The sequence below is a fragment of the Sus scrofa genome, chromosome 15, assembly GCF_000003025.6.
Source record: "Sus scrofa isolate TJ Tabasco breed Duroc chromosome 15, Sscrofa11.1, whole genome shotgun sequence".
NCBI lineage: Eukaryota > Metazoa > Chordata > Mammalia > Artiodactyla > Suidae > Sus > Sus scrofa.
The window spans coordinates 95,878,800-95,897,899 of record NC_010457.5 but is presented as its reverse complement, the minus strand read 5'-3'; the positions used below and the strand labels follow the sequence as shown (position 1 = coordinate 95,897,899).

General features: G+C 42.8%; 2 protein-coding genes across 11 annotated transcripts in view; one reads left to right on the top strand and one right to left on the bottom strand.

Moving 5' to 3' along the window:
- The window catches only part of MYO1B (myosin IB), a 192,011-nt gene that overhangs the window by 168,509 nt on the left and 4,402 nt on the right, over positions 1 to 19,100 (bottom strand). For 3 of the 10 annotated variants that reach the window (XM_021075957.1, XM_021075959.1, XM_021075962.1), the window contains exon 1: positions 3,846 to 3,957. The exons of 6 other annotated variants lie outside the window; for them this stretch is intronic. The gene's annotated coding sequence lies outside the window, so the exon portion shown is untranslated. Of the gene's footprint in view, positions 1 to 3,845; positions 3,998 to 19,100 lie in introns of those variants that run through there. One more of the 10 variants, XM_021075966.1, reaches the window with a different exon arrangement.
- The window catches only part of LOC102166743, a 54,705-nt gene continuing 36,797 nt past the window's right edge, over positions 1,193 to 19,100 (top strand). The window contains exon 1 of the mRNA XM_021074733.1: positions 1,193 to 1,270. Coding sequence (XP_020930392.1) covers positions 1,193 to 1,270 — 78 coding nt within the window. The remainder of the gene's footprint in view (positions 1,271 to 19,100) is intronic.

Genomic DNA, 19,100 nt, shown 5'->3' with positions numbered 1-19,100 from the left:
AAAATAGCTGGCTGCCATGACAACACAGAAGGTTTTGGATTACAAACTACAAAGGATCTCTTCTGGTGTATGAGCAGAATTCCTTAGGATCCCAGGCACAACCTCCTTTCAACATAAAGAGAAATGGAACCAGGAGGTGTTGCACATCTGGGTTTCTGGAAGAGCAAGGGTGAGGAGGAAGCTTTCCTAACTGGTCTGAGGGTGGGCTTTCCCACTTACTATAATACCACACACTCTTTAATCTAAGTTCTGAGTCACCAAACTTCACAACACCCCGGTGTTTTAGAGACGCTTTACCTGGAAAGAGTAACTTTCTACAGAAGTTCTGAAGCAAGAGTTTACTAAGACTGACAATTCCCTCTTGATCTACCCCATCACGGAACTACACAGGCTTTGAATCACAGGAAATTCACTTCTGGAATTTGCTATGATCTAAAAATTCAGGGATTGGAGTTCCCGTCGTGGCACAGCAGAAACAAATCCAACTAGGAACCATGAGGATGCGGGTTCAAACCCTGGCCTCACTCAGGGGGTTAAGGATCCAGTGCTGCCATAAGCTGTGGTGTAGGTCGCAGACGCGGCTCGGATCCTGTGTTGCTGTGTCTGTGGTGTAGGCCGGCAGCTCTAGCTCCGATTTGACCCCTAGCCTGGGAACTTCCATGTGCCGCAGGTGCAGCCCTAAAAAGCAAATAAATAAGTAAAAATTCAGGGATAACAACATCCACTCCATGTTCTCTTTTGAGAAAGCAAAGCCCAATTCCCAAGAGGCTCTCACCAGACTCTAGTCCCCTCCCTTGCCAACACTCCCTTTGATCCTGACGAGAACGCCCTACTCTGCCATGCTGCCTAGCTGGCCTTCTGGCCGGGGTGTCCAGGCAAATAACCTCGAGAACTGTTACTGACCGCAACAGACTTCCCGTGGCGGTCAGTACCCTGAGGAGGAATGCGGTCAACATCACTGTCCCCACTGTCACTTCCCGGAGGAAGCTCTGCAGAGTCAGGGCAGGAACAACCACCAAAGGGCAGGGCAACTTCAGAGAATGGCACCCACCCCCTAGACTGGATCTGAAAGCCACCCCCAGCCCTTCCCCTCTGGTCCCTTCCCCAGCATGGCACCCCCTCGCCAGCCAAAAATCCTAGAAGGTCTAGAATGGAGGGCAAGCAGTCCTGGCTTTAGGGGGAACCTATGGTCATGCCGTCCTACTCACTGGATGTTAGGAGAATTAATGAGCTAACGTCTGAAAAGGCCTATGAGTTCCTGTGGGACAAGGTAGCCAAAAACTATAAACCACTGTTATAGCCAGAAACACAAACTCAGCTGCACTGGCACGTGCTAATTATAACCCATAGGCTTCTCAATTTGTTCCCTCAAGGCAGATTAGAAAAAAATTCCAAGAAGTCCAATGTGTTTAGATTGGCAAACCTGAGACCCTGGAACCCCCAGGTGAACATAAAACGGCTCGCATACAATGGGCACACCTGACAGCTCTGACTGGTTCCTGGCCGAGGCATGGACACCAAATACGACCAGGGGTTATTAAATTGAATATGGTCACCTGGGGAAACCCAACTTTCCTTCCAAGTGAACTGGCTTGTTAATCAGAGGGTCCCAGTTGTGTCTAATATGCTAATAGCCTCACCCAAGTTCTCCTGTCCTTGTTTCCTTCCTCTGCTTGCATGGCTTGGATATTCATTCTTTGTTCTGTTTATACTTGATCAGACCATCCAAGCACTCAAAGTGCTCCCTTAAACTTCAAACTACAGAGATTTGCACCTGGGAGCCATGCACATGGGGTTTCTTATACCCATCAGTTTCGGGGTCCCTATAAATTGGTGTTTGAAGATATTTGGCTGAACAAAGACGCTCACATAAAATAGTCTGGGGTAGGCATGAACAGAACTGCTTTCTTTAAAAAAGGCCCAATTGTTCAGGCTCTTTTCAGTGACAATGGAGGGAAATGAATTTAGTGCACTCTTTGGGTTAAGGAAGCAAGTTACTTCTCTCAAGAGCGTCAGCCGTTGCATTCTACAACAGACCACAGTGGCTGGAATGAATTCATCACAGTGGCTCCAGAAAAAAACCACACAAGTTTCAAGCTTCAGACTCACCTCAGAAGCTAGAGCACAGGGAGAGAGAGCCTGGGCACACTACCAACTCTGAGCCTCAGTTTCCCCACAAAGGGGGTCCAATATACCATCTCCTAAGATTCTGTCCCAGCTTCCATCATTACTGACTAAAGCAAAAAGCTCCAACTCTGGAAAGAATGACTCTCCTCATTTTGGGGTGAGAATGCATCCTGGATCTGGTTACAAAGAATGTTAAAAACCAAAAATGCCAGTCCACAAGAATCTTTTCCAATGACACACACTCAGAGGTAAAGGAAAGCAGTTCTCCTTATTCTGACCTTAAAAAATGTATCAAGTGTCTAACCATACAAGGCACCAAGGGAAATGCATAAAACCAGCAGGATCATCATCAGTAAAGGCATCAAGGCACGTGTGAATGTTTTCTCTGTGTTTACAAATACATGACTAGGTGCAAAATGGCACAGGCTGTTTTAACAAATTCATTTAGTTGTGAAAGCAAAAAATTACAAAGTAAAAAAACTACGTAGTAAAACAAAAATATGCATCACCCAACAATGCATCTTTAATAACGCCTTTGTACTCGTGGTTCAGAAAAAGTATTTTGGGAATATTAAAAATTCAGAAGCTCCCCTAAGCAGTAAGCTACTAAAATAAAGTACGATATACTATGTAATCAAAGAGAGAGATGTTTACACATTTATATTAAGGTTTTAAAAATGTTTATTAGTTGAGAATTGATCAAACAAAAATAGCTAAGATGTTACCAAAAAGACCCCAATAATGTAAACTGAAAGGCAAAACAACATTGTCACTTCAAAAAAAAATTTAGAGAAAATAGCTAAATTGCAGTGGGTTACTTCACCTAAGTTAATTAAAATCAGCAGATTAGAATTTGGAAGTTTGGGGGTTTTTCTGATCTTCTGTTTTTCCTTTTTCAGCCGCACCCTCAGCATATGGAAATTCCCAGGTCAGGGATAGAATCCAAGCCACAGTTGCACCCTATACCACAGCTGCAGTAACACTGGATCCTTAACCCATTGAACCAGTCAGGGGATCAAACCTGTGCTGCCACAGCAACAACACAGGATCATTAACTCACAGTGCCACAGCAGGACTTGATAAACACATTCCAAAATATTTATGAAAAACTGAAAGACACACAATGCAGCAAATCAACCTGCAAGGCATGCTGTAATAATCCTTTTTAGGTCACAAGTGAAAAATGTTTACTAAAATTTGTTTACCAAATTTAAACTGATTAAATTTTAATAATTCTGCTAATTTCCAAAAGTTCTATGGGATATAGCAATTACTTCATATATTTCTATAAGGATATATACAAACAAATGCCCCCACACACATATGCGCACACTTTTTTCCTTGAATATAGCACACACTCAACCTGTAAAGCTATATAAAAATCAACTGTGAATCAGTTTGATCATGTACAGAACCACACAATACATTTTTTCCAAGGCACGTTTCGGTAAGAAATATTTAATAGTGAACTATATTGTACATGGGTGATTAAGAAAAGGTTATTTCCTTCTACAAGTAGTTTATAAAAAGAAAGTTTCCAAAACATTACATTATTATATTGTAAATCATTAAATCAAAATGCCTAAAAACTTAAAACTTACAATCTACTCTCAATCATGTCTCTAAATAGGTAGATAGGTAGATATAAAAACTAAGGAGAGTTCTCTTTAAAATGACATAATTATAAGGCCCCGCGTTTAGAAATTAAAACTGCTTACCAACTTTTCTTCTCCATTGTTGTTTCCACTGATTTAACCAGCCCTTGAGCATTCAGTTTTCATATGAAAGGGAGAGACAAACATTCGTTGTGACAGGGAGAACACACCAAGTACAACAAATATTTTGCAAACAGATAAGAAGGAGAAAGTAGGTCAATATCCTGTGGTCAGAAAGAAGCGGCCTCAGTGTCCATCCAGAACTGAATTATATGATTAACCAGGCTCAGCCCACTGCTCTGACCTGGGCACCTTGAATGCACAGGCACTGGGAGAAGAAGGCACGGAGCCACATCAACCACTCCCCGGTCCCTAACAATCTAGGTGGGGGAAAAAAATTCTTAAGTGCAATATAACTCATAAAACAAGTGCTCGCAGAGGGCAGACGATTCACCGCCAAAAGAACATAGAGACTACTGGTCATGTGTAGAGGTGAGTTATTGTCACGGCCTAGAAGGATCAGAGAAGAATGGCTGAAGAGATGAAACTGGACCTTGAGGATTCTTTTGAGGATGAGTGGCATGTGATTAAGTAGAAAAGAATGTCAAAGCAAGAAGTTCAAGACATATTCAGAAGACACTGACTAGACAGAATGGCAGCAGAAGACAGCTGGTTTAGGGCCCTGGTGGACCACAAAGCTGGGAGGAAAGGTAAGCTGAGCCGAGACTGAGAGTATGGGCTGGGGGTTGTGATGGTGGTGGGAATGGGTGGAGGGGAGAGGGAAGTGTTAATCAGCCTGCCTCCTGTGTCTATGTGGCCATCAGTACTGATGTCAGGGCACTCAGAGGGCAACAAGTGTAACTGACAATCCCTAGTGATAGTGTGATGGAAAATAAAGCTGAAGACAGCCACTCTATTTTACTTTATTTTTTTTTTTTGTCTTTTTGTCTTTTCTAGGGCCGTACCCACGGCATATGAAGGTTCCCAGGCGAGGGGTTGAATCGGAGCTGTACCCACCAGCCTACACCAGAGCCACAGCAACACAGGATCTGAGCTGTGTCTACGACCTACACCACAGCTCACGGCAACGCCAGATCCTTAACCCACTGAGCAAGGCCAGGGATCGAACCCGCAACCTCATGGTTCCTAGTCAGATTCGTTAACCACTGCGCCGCGATGGGAACTCCAAGACAGCCATTCTAGATGATGGGAGCCATCAAACATTTCTGAGCATGAATACGGAGTAACTGGCCAACAGGGACCTGCTGAATAGCACATAGCACAGGGAACTCTACACAGGGAAAAGAATCTGGAAAAGAATGGATGTGTGTATATGTATAACTGAATCACTCTGTTGCACAGAAGAAATTATCACATTGTAAATTAACTATACTTCAATGAAACATCAATAAAAAATGAAAAAAAATTTTTGAGCATGGATAGAGACAAAGAAAAATTTTAAGGAGGTTTGATCAGGGTCTTACTTTGTTGGAAGAGTGACTAGAAGCAGGAGTAGGAGTGCTCTGCGCAGTTGCTCAGTTTGTGTACTGCCTAAAAATGGGCCAGTCAAGGGGGGAAATGCGGAAAGAGCATCAAATCAAGCTCCTGTGGGATTGTTGCCCTCAAGGACACCTTTTTCTACTCGTATAAATGCTTCACACAAGCTAGCAGTAGAGAATCCAGATGGGGCACAAATCCAGAATTTCAGGAATAATAACTAGCGTAGAACTAATGGAACTCAAACAAGAGGATAAGTGCAAAAGAAATAACAGATGAATCTATCATAAAAGGGAGTTCCCGTTGTAGCACAGCAGAAATGAATCCAACTAGCATCCACGAGGATGCGGGTTTGATCCCTGGCCTTGCTCAGTGGGTTGGGGATCTGCCATTGCCATGAGCTGTGGTGTCGGTCACAGATGCAGCTTAGATCCCTCCTTGCTGTGGCTGTTGTGAAGGCCAGCAGCTGTAACTCTGATTCGACCCCCTAGCCTGGGAACCTCCATGTGCCACAGGTGTGGCCCTAAAAAGCTAAATCTATCAAAATCTATAAAAGGTGAGAAACTAATTTTACAGAAGTCACGAGAGAGAGAAGGATTTAAGACTAAAGTAGATGCTCTCTCATCGAAATGCATAAAGATTGACAGTTTGGCTGGCAGGGTTTTTTAAAAAGTGAGTTAAAGATGGAAGTCATAAATAAATGAAACATACCTAAACATATTAAGTAAACTCTATAAACATACATATTTATTTGCCAATATTCTGCTGTAGCACTGAGGCCTTTGGAGTACATGTCCATGGATTGTGGTACCCAGTGGTCTCTTATAAACCATCCTCACGGCATCTTCCTCCAGGGCTAATTTCTTTGGAGAATGGTGAGGCTGTAAAGATACCTGGGAGGCAATGTGAGGTGGACTGCATCACTCCTGACACGCGTTCGGTACTCCTCTCCATGAGAAGATTATATGTCCCCACCTTGCTGAATCCAGGCATATGGCCAGGCAGGCTTCATTCATATCAGCCCTTGCCTCTGCCACAGGGATCCAGAGGGCACGACTCCATCAGCCTATGCCTTTGAGTGAGGGCCAGGGCAACACAGAGCAGACCCCCACCCGACCTACGACTCAGTGTGAGTGTGCATTACTGCTTGGAGTCACTAAGATTCTCAGGCTTTACATAATCAGAACTTAATCTACCCATCCTGACTAACAATATTAGTGAGAATACTTTACAATCCCCCAAATCATTTAGTACTCTCAGCTACTCCGACGTTAGCTGTAATCATTTTTAGAAATGTATTCTAAAACACTCAAAGGAATTTTCACAGAAACAACAATTCTTTTGCACATATATTTTAAACCATGATATTAAACATCATAATAAGCACCACTGACATAAATAGGTTTGGAGATAAACACAATTGAGTCCAGACAAGCATATAGCTCTTTAAACCATGATATTAAACATCATAATAAGCACCACTGACATAAATAGGTTTGGAGATAAACACAATTGAGTCCAGACAAGCATATATCTCCACTGGTGGGAAAAGAAACGCAAGACACACTACAGGGTAGTCCTCTAACTTTGGGCACTTACTGTATTATGCGCATCAGTTGATGTATCTCACAAAGGAAAAGAACACTAACTATTCCAGTAAATCTGGAGGTCACGAAGAGCTTAGAGAGTTTTCCAAAGCCCTGAGCTGAGACAGTTATAAAAATGAGTAGTACTATCACATTACCAGGTTAAAAATCTGGTTGGTTTTTCCAAACTATGTCCAATGATCATACCATATTTATTCTTTCCCAAGGGTACAGTCAAAAGTGCATAAGTCATTTAAGAAAGCACAAAAATAACACTTCCAACCCACAACCAGACATAGAGTCAAGAGGACAAGGCCACATGTCATTCCAATGACCCACCTCTTAAAGATAGAAAGAAAAAACACCTAAGTTACTATTAAAAACTAAATTTGAGTTTCATACTTTCAAATTACACACTTCTGGTTGCTGTGGCTGTGGTGAAGGCCAGCAGCTACAGCTCCAATTCGACCCCTAGCCTAGGAACCTCCATATGCCGTGGGTGCGGGCCCCCCCAAAAAAAAACCCCCCAACAAACAACATAATAAAATCATACACTTCTGTCGACAGAGATAAATGTTCCTCTCCAGGTTTCCCAGCAAAAGCTGGATGCTTCTCTTTTGGCTAGCCAAACAGTAAACCTATCCATAATTTATATACTTTTAGAAATCTGATAGCCATCCTTTTCAATAAAAATATGAACTTTTCTATAAAAGTCATATTGATATATTTCAATAGAGTATTGAGCAAAACACTATGTAAACCCATATACACCAGAAACCCCAAAGCAACCAGCCACAGTTTAAATAATATACACTCATAATTCAACCCCAACTCCCTCACCAATACCATACAAGTAAAGACCCCCTTCTCAGCATCAAATAGGATAACCTTACCTCTAATAGCTTTAAAGGAAGGAAGGAAGGATGGATGGAAGAAAGGAAGGAAGGAAGGAGAGAAAGAAAAAGAAAGCGAGAGAAAGAAAGGAAGGAAGGAAGCACATCTGGAGAAAAAAGGCAGTTAATACCATACCCACCCAAATAATTCTGCCCCCAGGCACTACTGGGATAGCTACCCACTCAATCTTATTTTAACTGAGATAGGCTCTTGGGGAAAAAAGGAATCCAAAACCAAACTCGGGGGATGGGGGGTAAACTAATTTGTAAAATATGAGATCGACTCAAACATAAATTTTGACTGAACCCTGACCTAAAAAAAAAAAAAAAAAAAAAAAATCAATGTTCCCACTATGTTTATTTTTTTAACTGTGAAATAAGCAACCATGAGGACAAGATTACAAAATTGTTTAGTCTTATCATCAAAGAAAATTTACTCGTTAACCTGACACATCTTTTATGCCTAAGAGAAGGAATACTTTGCTACAAGAGATTGAGTTATAGTTGAGAAGAAATTGGAGACAAATGAATGAACTCGATTCTAGGAGAAGAAACAAGCCAAGGACCAAACCCTCCTGAACACCAAAGGGACCAGGAGGAGATGAGGAGTGAGACCAGAGCATGGGTCACTGAAGCCAAGAAACACCAAGTATGATAAGAAGCAGCAGAGGGTGAGTGGTGAGGACTGGGTGGGGAGGTTACAGAGCAAAGAGAAAGGATAAGTATATCATTAGGCCTAGACTCAGGTCTGTTAGGAGCTGAAATGTGTCCTCTCCAAAACGCATATGTTGAACCCCTAACCCCCAGTACACCTCAGGCAGGGTGGGACTGTATTTGGAGATAAGGCCCATAAAGAGATGATTAAAAGCAAACGAGGCCGTTAAGGTGGGCCCTAAACATGTTCTCACAAGAGGAGGTAGGGACACAGCCAACACAGATCAAGGGATGTCCATATGAGGCACAATGAGGAGGTGGCCACCTGCGGGCCAAGGAGAGAGGCCTCAGGAGACACCAAACATGTCAACACCTTGACCTTAGACTTGCAGTGTGCAGAATTGTGAGAAAATGTATTTCTGTCGCTTACAATACTTATGTGTGGCATTTTGTTATGGCAGCCCACACAGACTGACACACCATTCTTAAACTTGTATGATCGCCAACTTCCCTCTTCCTCCAGTTCAGGTTTTCTGACACAGCCCACCTCTGACAGTTGCCACCCTTCCTAGGCACCCACGGTTCACTTGGCATGTGCCATCCAGTGAAATGACACCACCTGTTTGGTCCCCATTGCACTCTCTCCTTAAACTCTCTGCTCCCCTTGCTTCCCTCTGGCCATTTCTTCCTGGCTATGCACTGCCCACCCCCACCACTTCTCATTCTCCTTAGTGGCTTCTCCTTCCACTACTTGTCACAAAACAATGTCCCCCGCAGTTCTGTCACTCACTTCCCCTCTTCTCACTCCACTCTCTAAGGGAGCCTCACAAGATCCACAGCTTCAACCACACCTGGATGCTGGTGGTCCCACCCTCAGGCCCTGGCTGTCCCTGAGCCCTAGTGTCTGCGCTTCAAGGGTTTGCTGAACCTCACTCTCTGACTGGAGGCCCCATATCCCAAATGGAGCCCATCCTATTCAGCTGTCTGTGTCAACTATTCCCAGTGTCACCCCAGACTCCAACTGAACCCACTCCCCTCCAATCCAATCACTACACCCACCCCCCTGATTAAAGAGGGAGTACATCAAAACATGCACAACAACCACTGATCCCATCATTTCATTCTCAACATCTTCTGTCAGAAAATCAACCAAGATATAGAAAAGGTTATATGTACAAAAACATTCATCACAGTATTATTATTTATAGCAGCAAAGTGGTGGAAGCAACCCAATGGTTCAATAAAAAAAGATGCTTCAGGAAATTATGGTACTCAGTGGAATACACAACTATAAAGTTTATTTGAAAACCTACAGCAATATAGAAAATATATGAACTCTAGGTTACAGTCATTCCAAACCACACACATAGAAAACTTGGAAAGGAATATTCAGAAATGACTGTAGCTGACATTTTAGAGTTAGCTCAAGAAAAGTCTTCTTAAACTCCATTTTCCAAACTTTCTATAATGTTCGAAGGATGATTTTCCAGTACAAAATATCCAAAAGAGAGTTCTAATAATTTTGGACTTCTGAGTTGCTTGGTTTCAGGATAAATGGAAGTTTACTACAGAACTTCCTTCAGCTGCCATTCTACCAGCATGTTATATCTGTTGCAACATCCAACACAAATGCCCATAAAATAATGTTTCCTCCTAAATCCCATTATACTTGTAGCCCTTAGTGAGAGATCCTAAAAATTAATTCTTTCAAGAAACCCAACTGGACACATAAACAGCTGCACAAATGCGGAACTGGGCTCCCAACATCTGCCGTGGTTATTAACTGTTCTCGTAAGAAAGGATCACCCCACACGAGCTGCTACCAAGAGGGCAAGTGCAGTGCTGGAAGCAAAATTAGAGAAGGTGAAGCCACCTCTGACAGGCTCGATGACTGCCAGGCAGGGAAGGGGTGCCTTTCCCATCTAAGGAGAAATGCTGTCGACTACCCCATCCCAGAGTCCATGAAATATGAAACAAGTCTTCCCTAGAGATGTAAAATGCCACAAGTTTCCTTTAGCATTTCACCTATACCTCTCTGTTTTTTCAATTTTTTTGGCCATGCCCATAGCATGCGAATGTTCCCAGGCCAGGGACTGATCTCCTGCCACTGCAACAACCTGAGCAGTTGCAGTGATAAGGCCTAACCTGCTGTGCCACAAGGAAACTCTGTTTTAAGTTAGCAACAAATGGCAAGTATTAAGGTTGGGCTGATAATTTTACCACTACTTTTTTTTTCTTTTTTTGGTCTCCTCACAACATATGGAGTTCCTGGGGCCAGGAATCAGCACGATTGCAACATACAACTCAGCTGTGGCAATGCCTGATCCTTTAACCCACTGTGCCAAGCCAGGGATCAAACCTGAGTCCTGGCGCTACCGCAGAGACAGCATCCATCCCACTGTGCCACAGCAGTAACTCCTTACTCCAACTTCTTCTTCTTTTTTTTTTTTTTTTGCTTTTTAGGGCTGCACCTGTGGCATATGGAGGTTCCCAGGCTAGGGGTCAAATCTAACTACAGCTGCCAGCCTACACCACAGCTAACAGCAACACTGGATCCTTAACCCACTGAGCGAGGCCTGGGATCGAACCCACAACCTCATGGTTCCTAGTCGGATTCATTTCCGCTGAGCCATGATGGGAGCTCCCTTACTCCAACTTCTTAAACACATCATATCCTTGGCATGCATCAGCTAAACCCAACAAATTTCTTCTGTTCCATGTACTGGTGTGTATGAAGTGAAACAGACAAGATACAAGATCACATCCCTACTGAGTGGGTCTGTGAAAAAACTTGATGGGCAGCACAGGGCATGTACAGACCTTCTACAATTGCTGCCTTACTCCAAAGTGGTATACACGCTGTTTCTAATTTAAGGATTTCCTCTGATGAATCTTTTTGAAAAGTGAATGCTAAATCCCAGTTATACCATTCTATATATCCAGATTTAACTCTCACTGAACTAGATTTCCTTGCAGCGGAGAATATGTAAATATTTTATTACATCCAAATTAAGCATTTGTGGTTGAAGATGAAAAAAACATAAATTGTGGAATAAGGCAGAAGAGGCATCACCTAGTTTAAATCCCTTCAATTAGACTGTGCTTTTGACTATGAAATCTCACTGAAATCAGCAATATTTCTCAAGCAAATAGCTCCTCTGCTGCTACCAGGCAATTGTTGCTGTCATACTTTCTTTGAAATCTATGTCAGTATTATTTTGAGATACAGAATATGTCACTGCTTAAAAATAAATTCCTGTAAATAAAACAAACTTAGCAGGAAAGTCCATTTCTCCTCTCACAATTATTCAAGAAGAGGCACATGAAAGGAAAGCTGGAAAGCTCACTGAACTTTTTAGAAAGTAATTAAAATCAACGGGCTTTTGAGGAAATGTGTCAAATTTGGCAAAGTTCTCTTTCTAAAAATGTATTTTGGTAATTTTCCAGAATTCTGTTCTTTCAGTGTGGAAAACTTTAAAAATTCTGAGCCATAACAAAATGGCAGTCACACAAATGACCCTAAGCAAAATAAGCAAAAAGGGAAAAATTCAACTTTAGCACCCCTTCAATCTCCCCTTCCTTTCAGCCTCCCAAGTTCCCCAACATTCCTGATGCTTCCAGAAAATCACAGAACAATCCCAGACTTTAGTGAGTTAATTAACTAACTGTAGGTATGAGTAAATAAAAGGCAACTTACAAGATTTTTGAGAGTGGAAAGTTACATTTATCTGTACAATTAAAAATTAGAAGTAAAATTTACTCTTTGAGTTGTAAAAATGTGTGCATCATTTCTGTGTGACCAGCAAATAAAAACAAAGATCAAGTATTGCTGAAAGGAGTGGTTTTCAAGGGGAGGAGAGTCATTGGAGACCAAAGAGAGTAACAGATGGCCAGAGGCCCACTCAGGGAGTGCAGCAAGAAAGAGAAAGAGAAAACAATGACAGGAAAAGAAACACTCCAAGGAAAAAGAGTTTCACAAAGATCCACATCTCCATCTTCTAATTTGGGAGAGATATTTCTGCCGAAGACTTTTAAATACGGTTGCATTCCTGCAACTGTAAGCATAAGTGGAAAACCACTCCACCTGCGAATGCAATCAGAGCAAGCAGGTCCCACCCTCTTCAGCCCCACATTGTGAACCACCTGGGCAACTACCAGCCTGACCTTTCTTCACAGGGTTTCTTAATATTAGTATTAGTTCAGAGGGAACATAACCAAGATTACAGAAAATGCCCCAAATAAATCAATCATCCTAACCTACTACACAAACACAATCACTGTGAACATTTTGGTTTCTTTGCCATCTTTCTTCCCATTTACTTTTCAGAGGAGTAACTAGAGTCCTGTATCAAATCATAAATTATATGCACTGCTTGGATTCAAACAGATCTGAATATCTGGTGAATGGAGGGGGGGAGGAGGAACCCCAGGAATCCATTTTTAAGAACGACTGAGGAGTAGCAACTAAGATTTATCCTGAGTGCTTGCTCTGTGCCTGACACTATTTATTCCGGGAATATGTGTGTTCACTCGTTTAAACCTTATTACAATCCCAAATAGAAGACTCTATTATTACCTGTGTTTTGCAGATGAGAAAATCAAGGCAGAGATAGATTAAACTATGTGCCCAAAGACAGAGGTTACTGAGCGAAGAGTCAAGTTTCAAAACCAATACTTTCTCCAGGGAACAGCCTATAACCCCTGCACCACACTGTCTTCCTGGAGCAAGGACTCACGTCCACAGAGAGAACCAGGCTCTGATGCGCTTGCCCCAGGGGAATGAGATGTGTGGAACTCAGACAGGACCCCTCCTCCCACCCCACCCTGTACACACCAGAAGGTGCCAGATGGCGGAGACCCTGGAAGAGACAAAAGAAAGACCCAGTCCAATAGTGCAGAGCCCTGGACGTCTATGCAACCAGCAGCCACCAGAACTCAGGGCTACGGCAGCTCTCAAGTGGTAGAACAGGACTGGGAGATGGGCAATGACCCCATTCAAGCCACATCACAGAGGCAGTTTCATTTGAGGAGGAGAGGGAACATACTGGCCAAAAATAAGTATTTTCACGTCATCACAACTTAAACACCACTACAATGGTGATTTACTAAAAGTAAAACCTGATTTAAGGCATTGCTTACAAAAATGTCCAACAACCTATCACTAAGAGCAGGACTCCACCTTGGGGCTTCTGGGCCCATTTTTCACTGGCAGGAAACCTCCACTCTCTTTCCCTTCTGGCAGCACCACCAACTCACCACCTGCAGGCAGCTGCCTGAATGCCCCTTTCCTTGGACAGACCCTCCCTCTACCCCCAACCCAAAGTCTCCCCCGCCCATCTTTCTTTTTCTCACAGCCTCCTGTCCTTTACCTTCATAGCAAATATCACAATTCATATATATGTCATAAATATGTGTTCTTTTTTTTCTTTTTTTTTTTTTGGTCCTTTTAGGGCCACGTCTGCTGCATGTGAAGGTTCCCAGGCTAGGGGTCAAATCAGAGCTACAGCTGCAGAACTACACCACAGACACAGCAACCTGGGATTGGAGCCTTGTCTGCGACCTATACCACAGCTCATGGCAACGGGGGATCCTTAACCCACTGAGCGAGGTCAGGGATCGAACCCACATCCTCATGGACAATAGTTGGGTTCATTCCCGAGACAGGAACTCCTATCTGTGTTCATTTCTGCAATGTTGCTTTCCCCTCACCTTCCAGTTCCATGAGAACAGAAACATACTTGTTCTGTGCCTAGTAAAGCACATACCAGGCACCCAAACTTTTGATGAATGAATATCTGAATGCACTGAAGAACCAAAAATCACGCCTCCCTTTACTTATAAAATTATTATATACAATTTTTAAATTCAAGTGAATTATGACATTTCCACTACAGATTGTGTGACATTCTATTAGAAAAGCCACCCGACCTCAGGCTCCCATAGCAAACACAAGTTTAAATGTGAACTTGATGGATTAAGAACCCATCAATAAACAAGTACAAAATCAATGCCCTTCTTGTGTACCAACACCAGTCAGAAATGTGTGAACAATTCCCATCACAATGACCACAAAAACCATAAAGCGCCTTGGCACAAATCTAACAGAAGATGTGAAAGAGTTTTACATATAAAATTACAAATTTCACTGAAGGACATAAAGACCTAAATCAATAAAGAGGTAATTGAGGTGGCAGATGGGAAACCATGAGATTGTAAAGATGTCAATTCCCCCCAAATTTTTATACAAATGCAATGCAATTCCAGTAACACAATTTTTTTTTAAATAAACTACATATTTTGAGAACATACATGCAAGTTAACCTGTGTGGAGGAGAGAGAAGAATACAATGTGTGTTTGACACATGAACTAACACAATTATGGGAAATGGCATTTTGTGTGAATCCCAATAATTTAACCATTAGGGATGTGCAATGTTACTCTCAATATTTTGACTGTTCCAAATATTTTCTCTTTTCTAAGTTGTGAAACAGTAAATGCCACAAGTTCAGAAAAGTTGGTTTGTGAAGGATGTGTAGGTGTGAAAGGCAGAGAGGGAGCTTCCAGGGCCAAGGAAAGATCTAGAACAACAAGGTAGGGAAAAAAAACACAAGAGAGAGAGAACCAAGCCAGAATAGAGGCTTAAGGATTGGAAAATAAAAGGCCAGTGGCTCAGAGAGAATACGTTTTCCCATGGAAAGCCAGACAGTGATGGATCTAGAAATGATACAGCAAAGTGACTACTGCAGTGTTAGCTACATAATGATCCCACCAGAAAGTGGGACAATGGTCGCATGAGTTGGGACGTGTGCACATGCTATCTTCCTCTTGGAGAGCCACGGTGCAGAGTTACAAATTCAAGTCCACGATAAGGGCTTCTGCAAAGAACAAACTTTTCTTTCCTTTTTTTGGTCTTTTTAGGGCCGCACCCAACACATATGGAGGTTCCCAGGTTAGGGGTTGAATTGTAGCTGTACCCACTGGCCTACACACACAGCCACAGCAACACCAGATCCAAGCTGATTCTGCAACCTACACCACAGCTCATGGCAACACCAGCTCTTGAACCCACTGAGCGAGACCAGGAATCAAACCTGAGTCCTCAGGGATGCTAGTCAGATTCATTTCCACTGGGCCACGATGGGAACCCCAAAAAACTTTTTTTTTTTAAGTTTATTTAAAGAAACATTTAGGAGTTCCTGTTAAAGAACATTTAGGAGTTCCTGTATCCAAGAAACATTTGTTTCCTGGTGCAGCAGAAATGAATCCAACTAGGAACCATGAGGTTGTGGGTTTGATCCCTGGCCTCGCTCGGTGGGTTAAGGATCTGGCGTTGCCATGAGCTGTGGCGTAGGTCGCAGACAGGGTTCGGATCTGGCATTGCTGTGGCTGTGGCGAAGGCCAGCGGTTACAGCTCCGATTAGACCCTTAGCCTGGGTACCTCCATATGCCGCAGGAGTGGCCCAAGAAATGGCCAAAAGACAAAAAAAAAAAAAAAAAAAAAAAAAAAAAGACTTGGAGTCCAGTGCCCAGATCTGTCCCTGGTTAACTTTATGAACCTGAGTGGGTCTTAGACACAAGGAAGGGGGTGACAGTGGTGACCTAAAGGCCCTTTCAACTCTACCAAAAATTAAATCTGAAGTCAAGATACCTATACAGTAAAATTCTACCTTTAAAGAAGGTGTAGAATGTTTAAAATACAGAATACAAATAAATAACTCAAGAATCTGAATATATGAATTTAAATATATGAATGAGAAGTTTTTAAGAGATTGTGCAATTATGGATGTTGAAGAGAGAGCCCCCAAACCTATTAAAGCTATAAACTCTTAACTCTAGCCCCCTCTCCCAATGTCACAGAATACTGAGGATTCTGCTTCTGCAGAAAGCAGATTCCTGAATCCCACCCAATGTGGCAGTTCATATATTTTTATGAATACCTCTCAACACCCTGAAGATTTCAAGCAAGTGAGAACTTTTTGCTAGACGGCTCACCACATCAGAAGTAAATCAAAACTGTGGTCAACTTATTACAACTGTAAGCAAACAGCATGAGGATTGGGGGGAAAAAAAAAAGCCGTGCAAATTGGCTTAAGCCCAATGTTATACAAATAAACTTTTTCCTAAAAGCATTTAGGCAAGGACTCTAAAGTGAATAAAATAGTGATGATTATTTTGAAACACTTTCAAGGGAAACAATGATCAGCTAGAAACCGAACCTATTTGCAACCTGAATGTTGCAAATGGTGCCTTAAAGTCTAATAATATGGAATTTAAAAGGAAGCAACACTGAGGGAGGAGAGAGGAGTACACTGGCAAAAGTAAATGGGCCAACAGGAATTTTTCAATCGTCTTTTGGTTTGCTTTTTCTTTTTTGGTTGAAGCGTACGGAAAATGCTTTCATGAAACCAGAGAAAACAAGCAGGCAAATGACATGCACACACTAACAAAAATCAATAATGAATAATGTGTTCCGTTCCACCGTCCTTCCAATTCAATTTTCTAAAGTCTCTTAAAGGATGCTGAATTCCCTTTTTTAAAAACAAGTTTAAAAACCTGTATAATTCTGAATTGTATTGTCATTTTAACACAGCAAAATGAAGCCATCTGTATAATTTCAAAGCATCTTGAGTTTGAAATTATGCAGGATTGATCAGAAAGTCCCTATAAGGCAGACCTGGTCTCCTCCTGGCCTCTCCAAGCTACCAAGGGAAGCCAGGCACCTGCTATTTTTAGAACCTCAGTGGTGTTGTTTATCTGATAAGCGAAGAAAGAAGAATGTCAAGTTTTACTTATCTCCAGATCTCAATTTCAAAAACTGCCTATCTTGGACAAGTATCAACTCCATACCCATTCTTTGCTTCCCTGCCTTGTCCAAAGCCTGATCCCCTGAGCTGCAGCTCTGCAATAGTGCTCCTACCACTTCATCCCCACGCATCAGACCCTGAACTCCAACTGGAGATCGAGCAGCACACTACGCTTGAGAGACCAGAGACCAGACAAGCCCCCTGGAAATTCCTAGAAAGCCATCTGATTCTCTCAGAGAAGGAAGAAGGTAACCAACAAAGGATGAGAAAGACCAGCAGGCAGGGCTGGCTCCTCAGTCTCTCACCAGCAGGCTGAATTTCCCTCACTGTGGGGAGAAGAATAATGCAGTGGAGAGAAGCGCAAGCCCCAGAATAGGAGAAACTCAGAAGCACTTCAACCAACTCTCCCAGCCCCGGTCCAGCCAAGGACATGCACAGAAGCCCAAACTCCAGGGGACAAAGCGAGCAAACCAGGAGGGAGAGAGACTGTCGGGGTGGGCTCACTCTCTTAACTCCTCACAACTCACTCCTTAAAGTGGCCCAAAGCTTCTGAGAACAGCAGTGTGCTGTTCTATAAAGCACATGGTCTTAGGCTAGATCTCTCCTAGACCTGGCCATGTTACTCCACCCTCTCGTCGACAAAAATCTCCTACTGAAGGAGAACGAGGAGGATTAAAGAAAACAGGCTATACAAGGTACCTGGGATACAGCCTGATACAGCGCAAGCACCCAATACTTAACCGAAGCATGAGTGTCATCTAACAAAATAAAAATGATTGATGCTTTGGGGACCTGTGTCTCCGCCACAATGTTACTATGCCTGAAGCCTATGAACAGCCTTAGTGGGGTTGAATCCACAGCTCTGTTGAACACAGACAAGGACAGGATGAAAGCAGGTGCAGAGGGAAGAAAGCAGGAGGGCACCAAGGACCTGCCATACACCTGCGCCAACCATGGAATTCACCACCTTCTCCCATGGAGTAGGACTTTATACATCCTCAGGCCCCAGAAAAGGATCCTCTCCTCTCTCCTGAGGCAGCGAATTCCCTAAGAAGATGCTTCCTAACATTGCAAGCAATCCAGCCTTCAGAGGCAGGTGTTCAGAGACCCAACCCCTGTGGCCCCAATCAGAGGTCAGAGGAAGTAAAATGGAAGACAAAAAAGGAGCAGGCACTGTGTTTGGTTTCCTCCCACTCTCATGCTTTTGTTTGTTTCCAGCTTTTATCTCAGTAGCATGTGTTGGTGTGGTCTTGGTCACCACAGCTGTCACAGTCCTTTTCTTCATCTCACCAACATCCACTTTTGGGGCACACTGAGCTGCCCTGCCACATCTCTTGATGCACAATGAATTTCCTTTGCTGATTTTTAATGCACAGCTTTGCATCAACTGTGCACTTAATAAGATATGAACTGATGAAGACACTAGCAACTTAAAAAACCTCCAACAGGTTATAAGAGCATTCTTCATCCTTCTCAGCTGGTAAATTGAAGGTGCTCTCTGTCAGAACTCAGTAGACCACGTGCGCATCCCCTAAATACCCAGTGGGCGGGAAATGAATGGCATCAGGGAGCAAAAGTTATTGCACCTGCAACATAGTCCCTGCCGACCCCAAATGACGTCCTAGCTTGAAATAATTACACAAGTAAAGGTAGAACTTTCAGCCTTCAAAGTGTTATCTTAGGAACAACAAAACAAAAACCAATATTGACTTTTCCATTTGCCTAGGAGCATTCTGAGAAATCCACAGACAAGTGTTCAAATCCACTCCGCTCCTGTGCTTGGTGGTCACTCTTGGGTCAAGGTCAGATGTCTCCTTCCTGGCACTGTTCTCTACTCCATCCCAAGGAAGGATACCACTTCCATTCCGTTTCCACGTGGATGC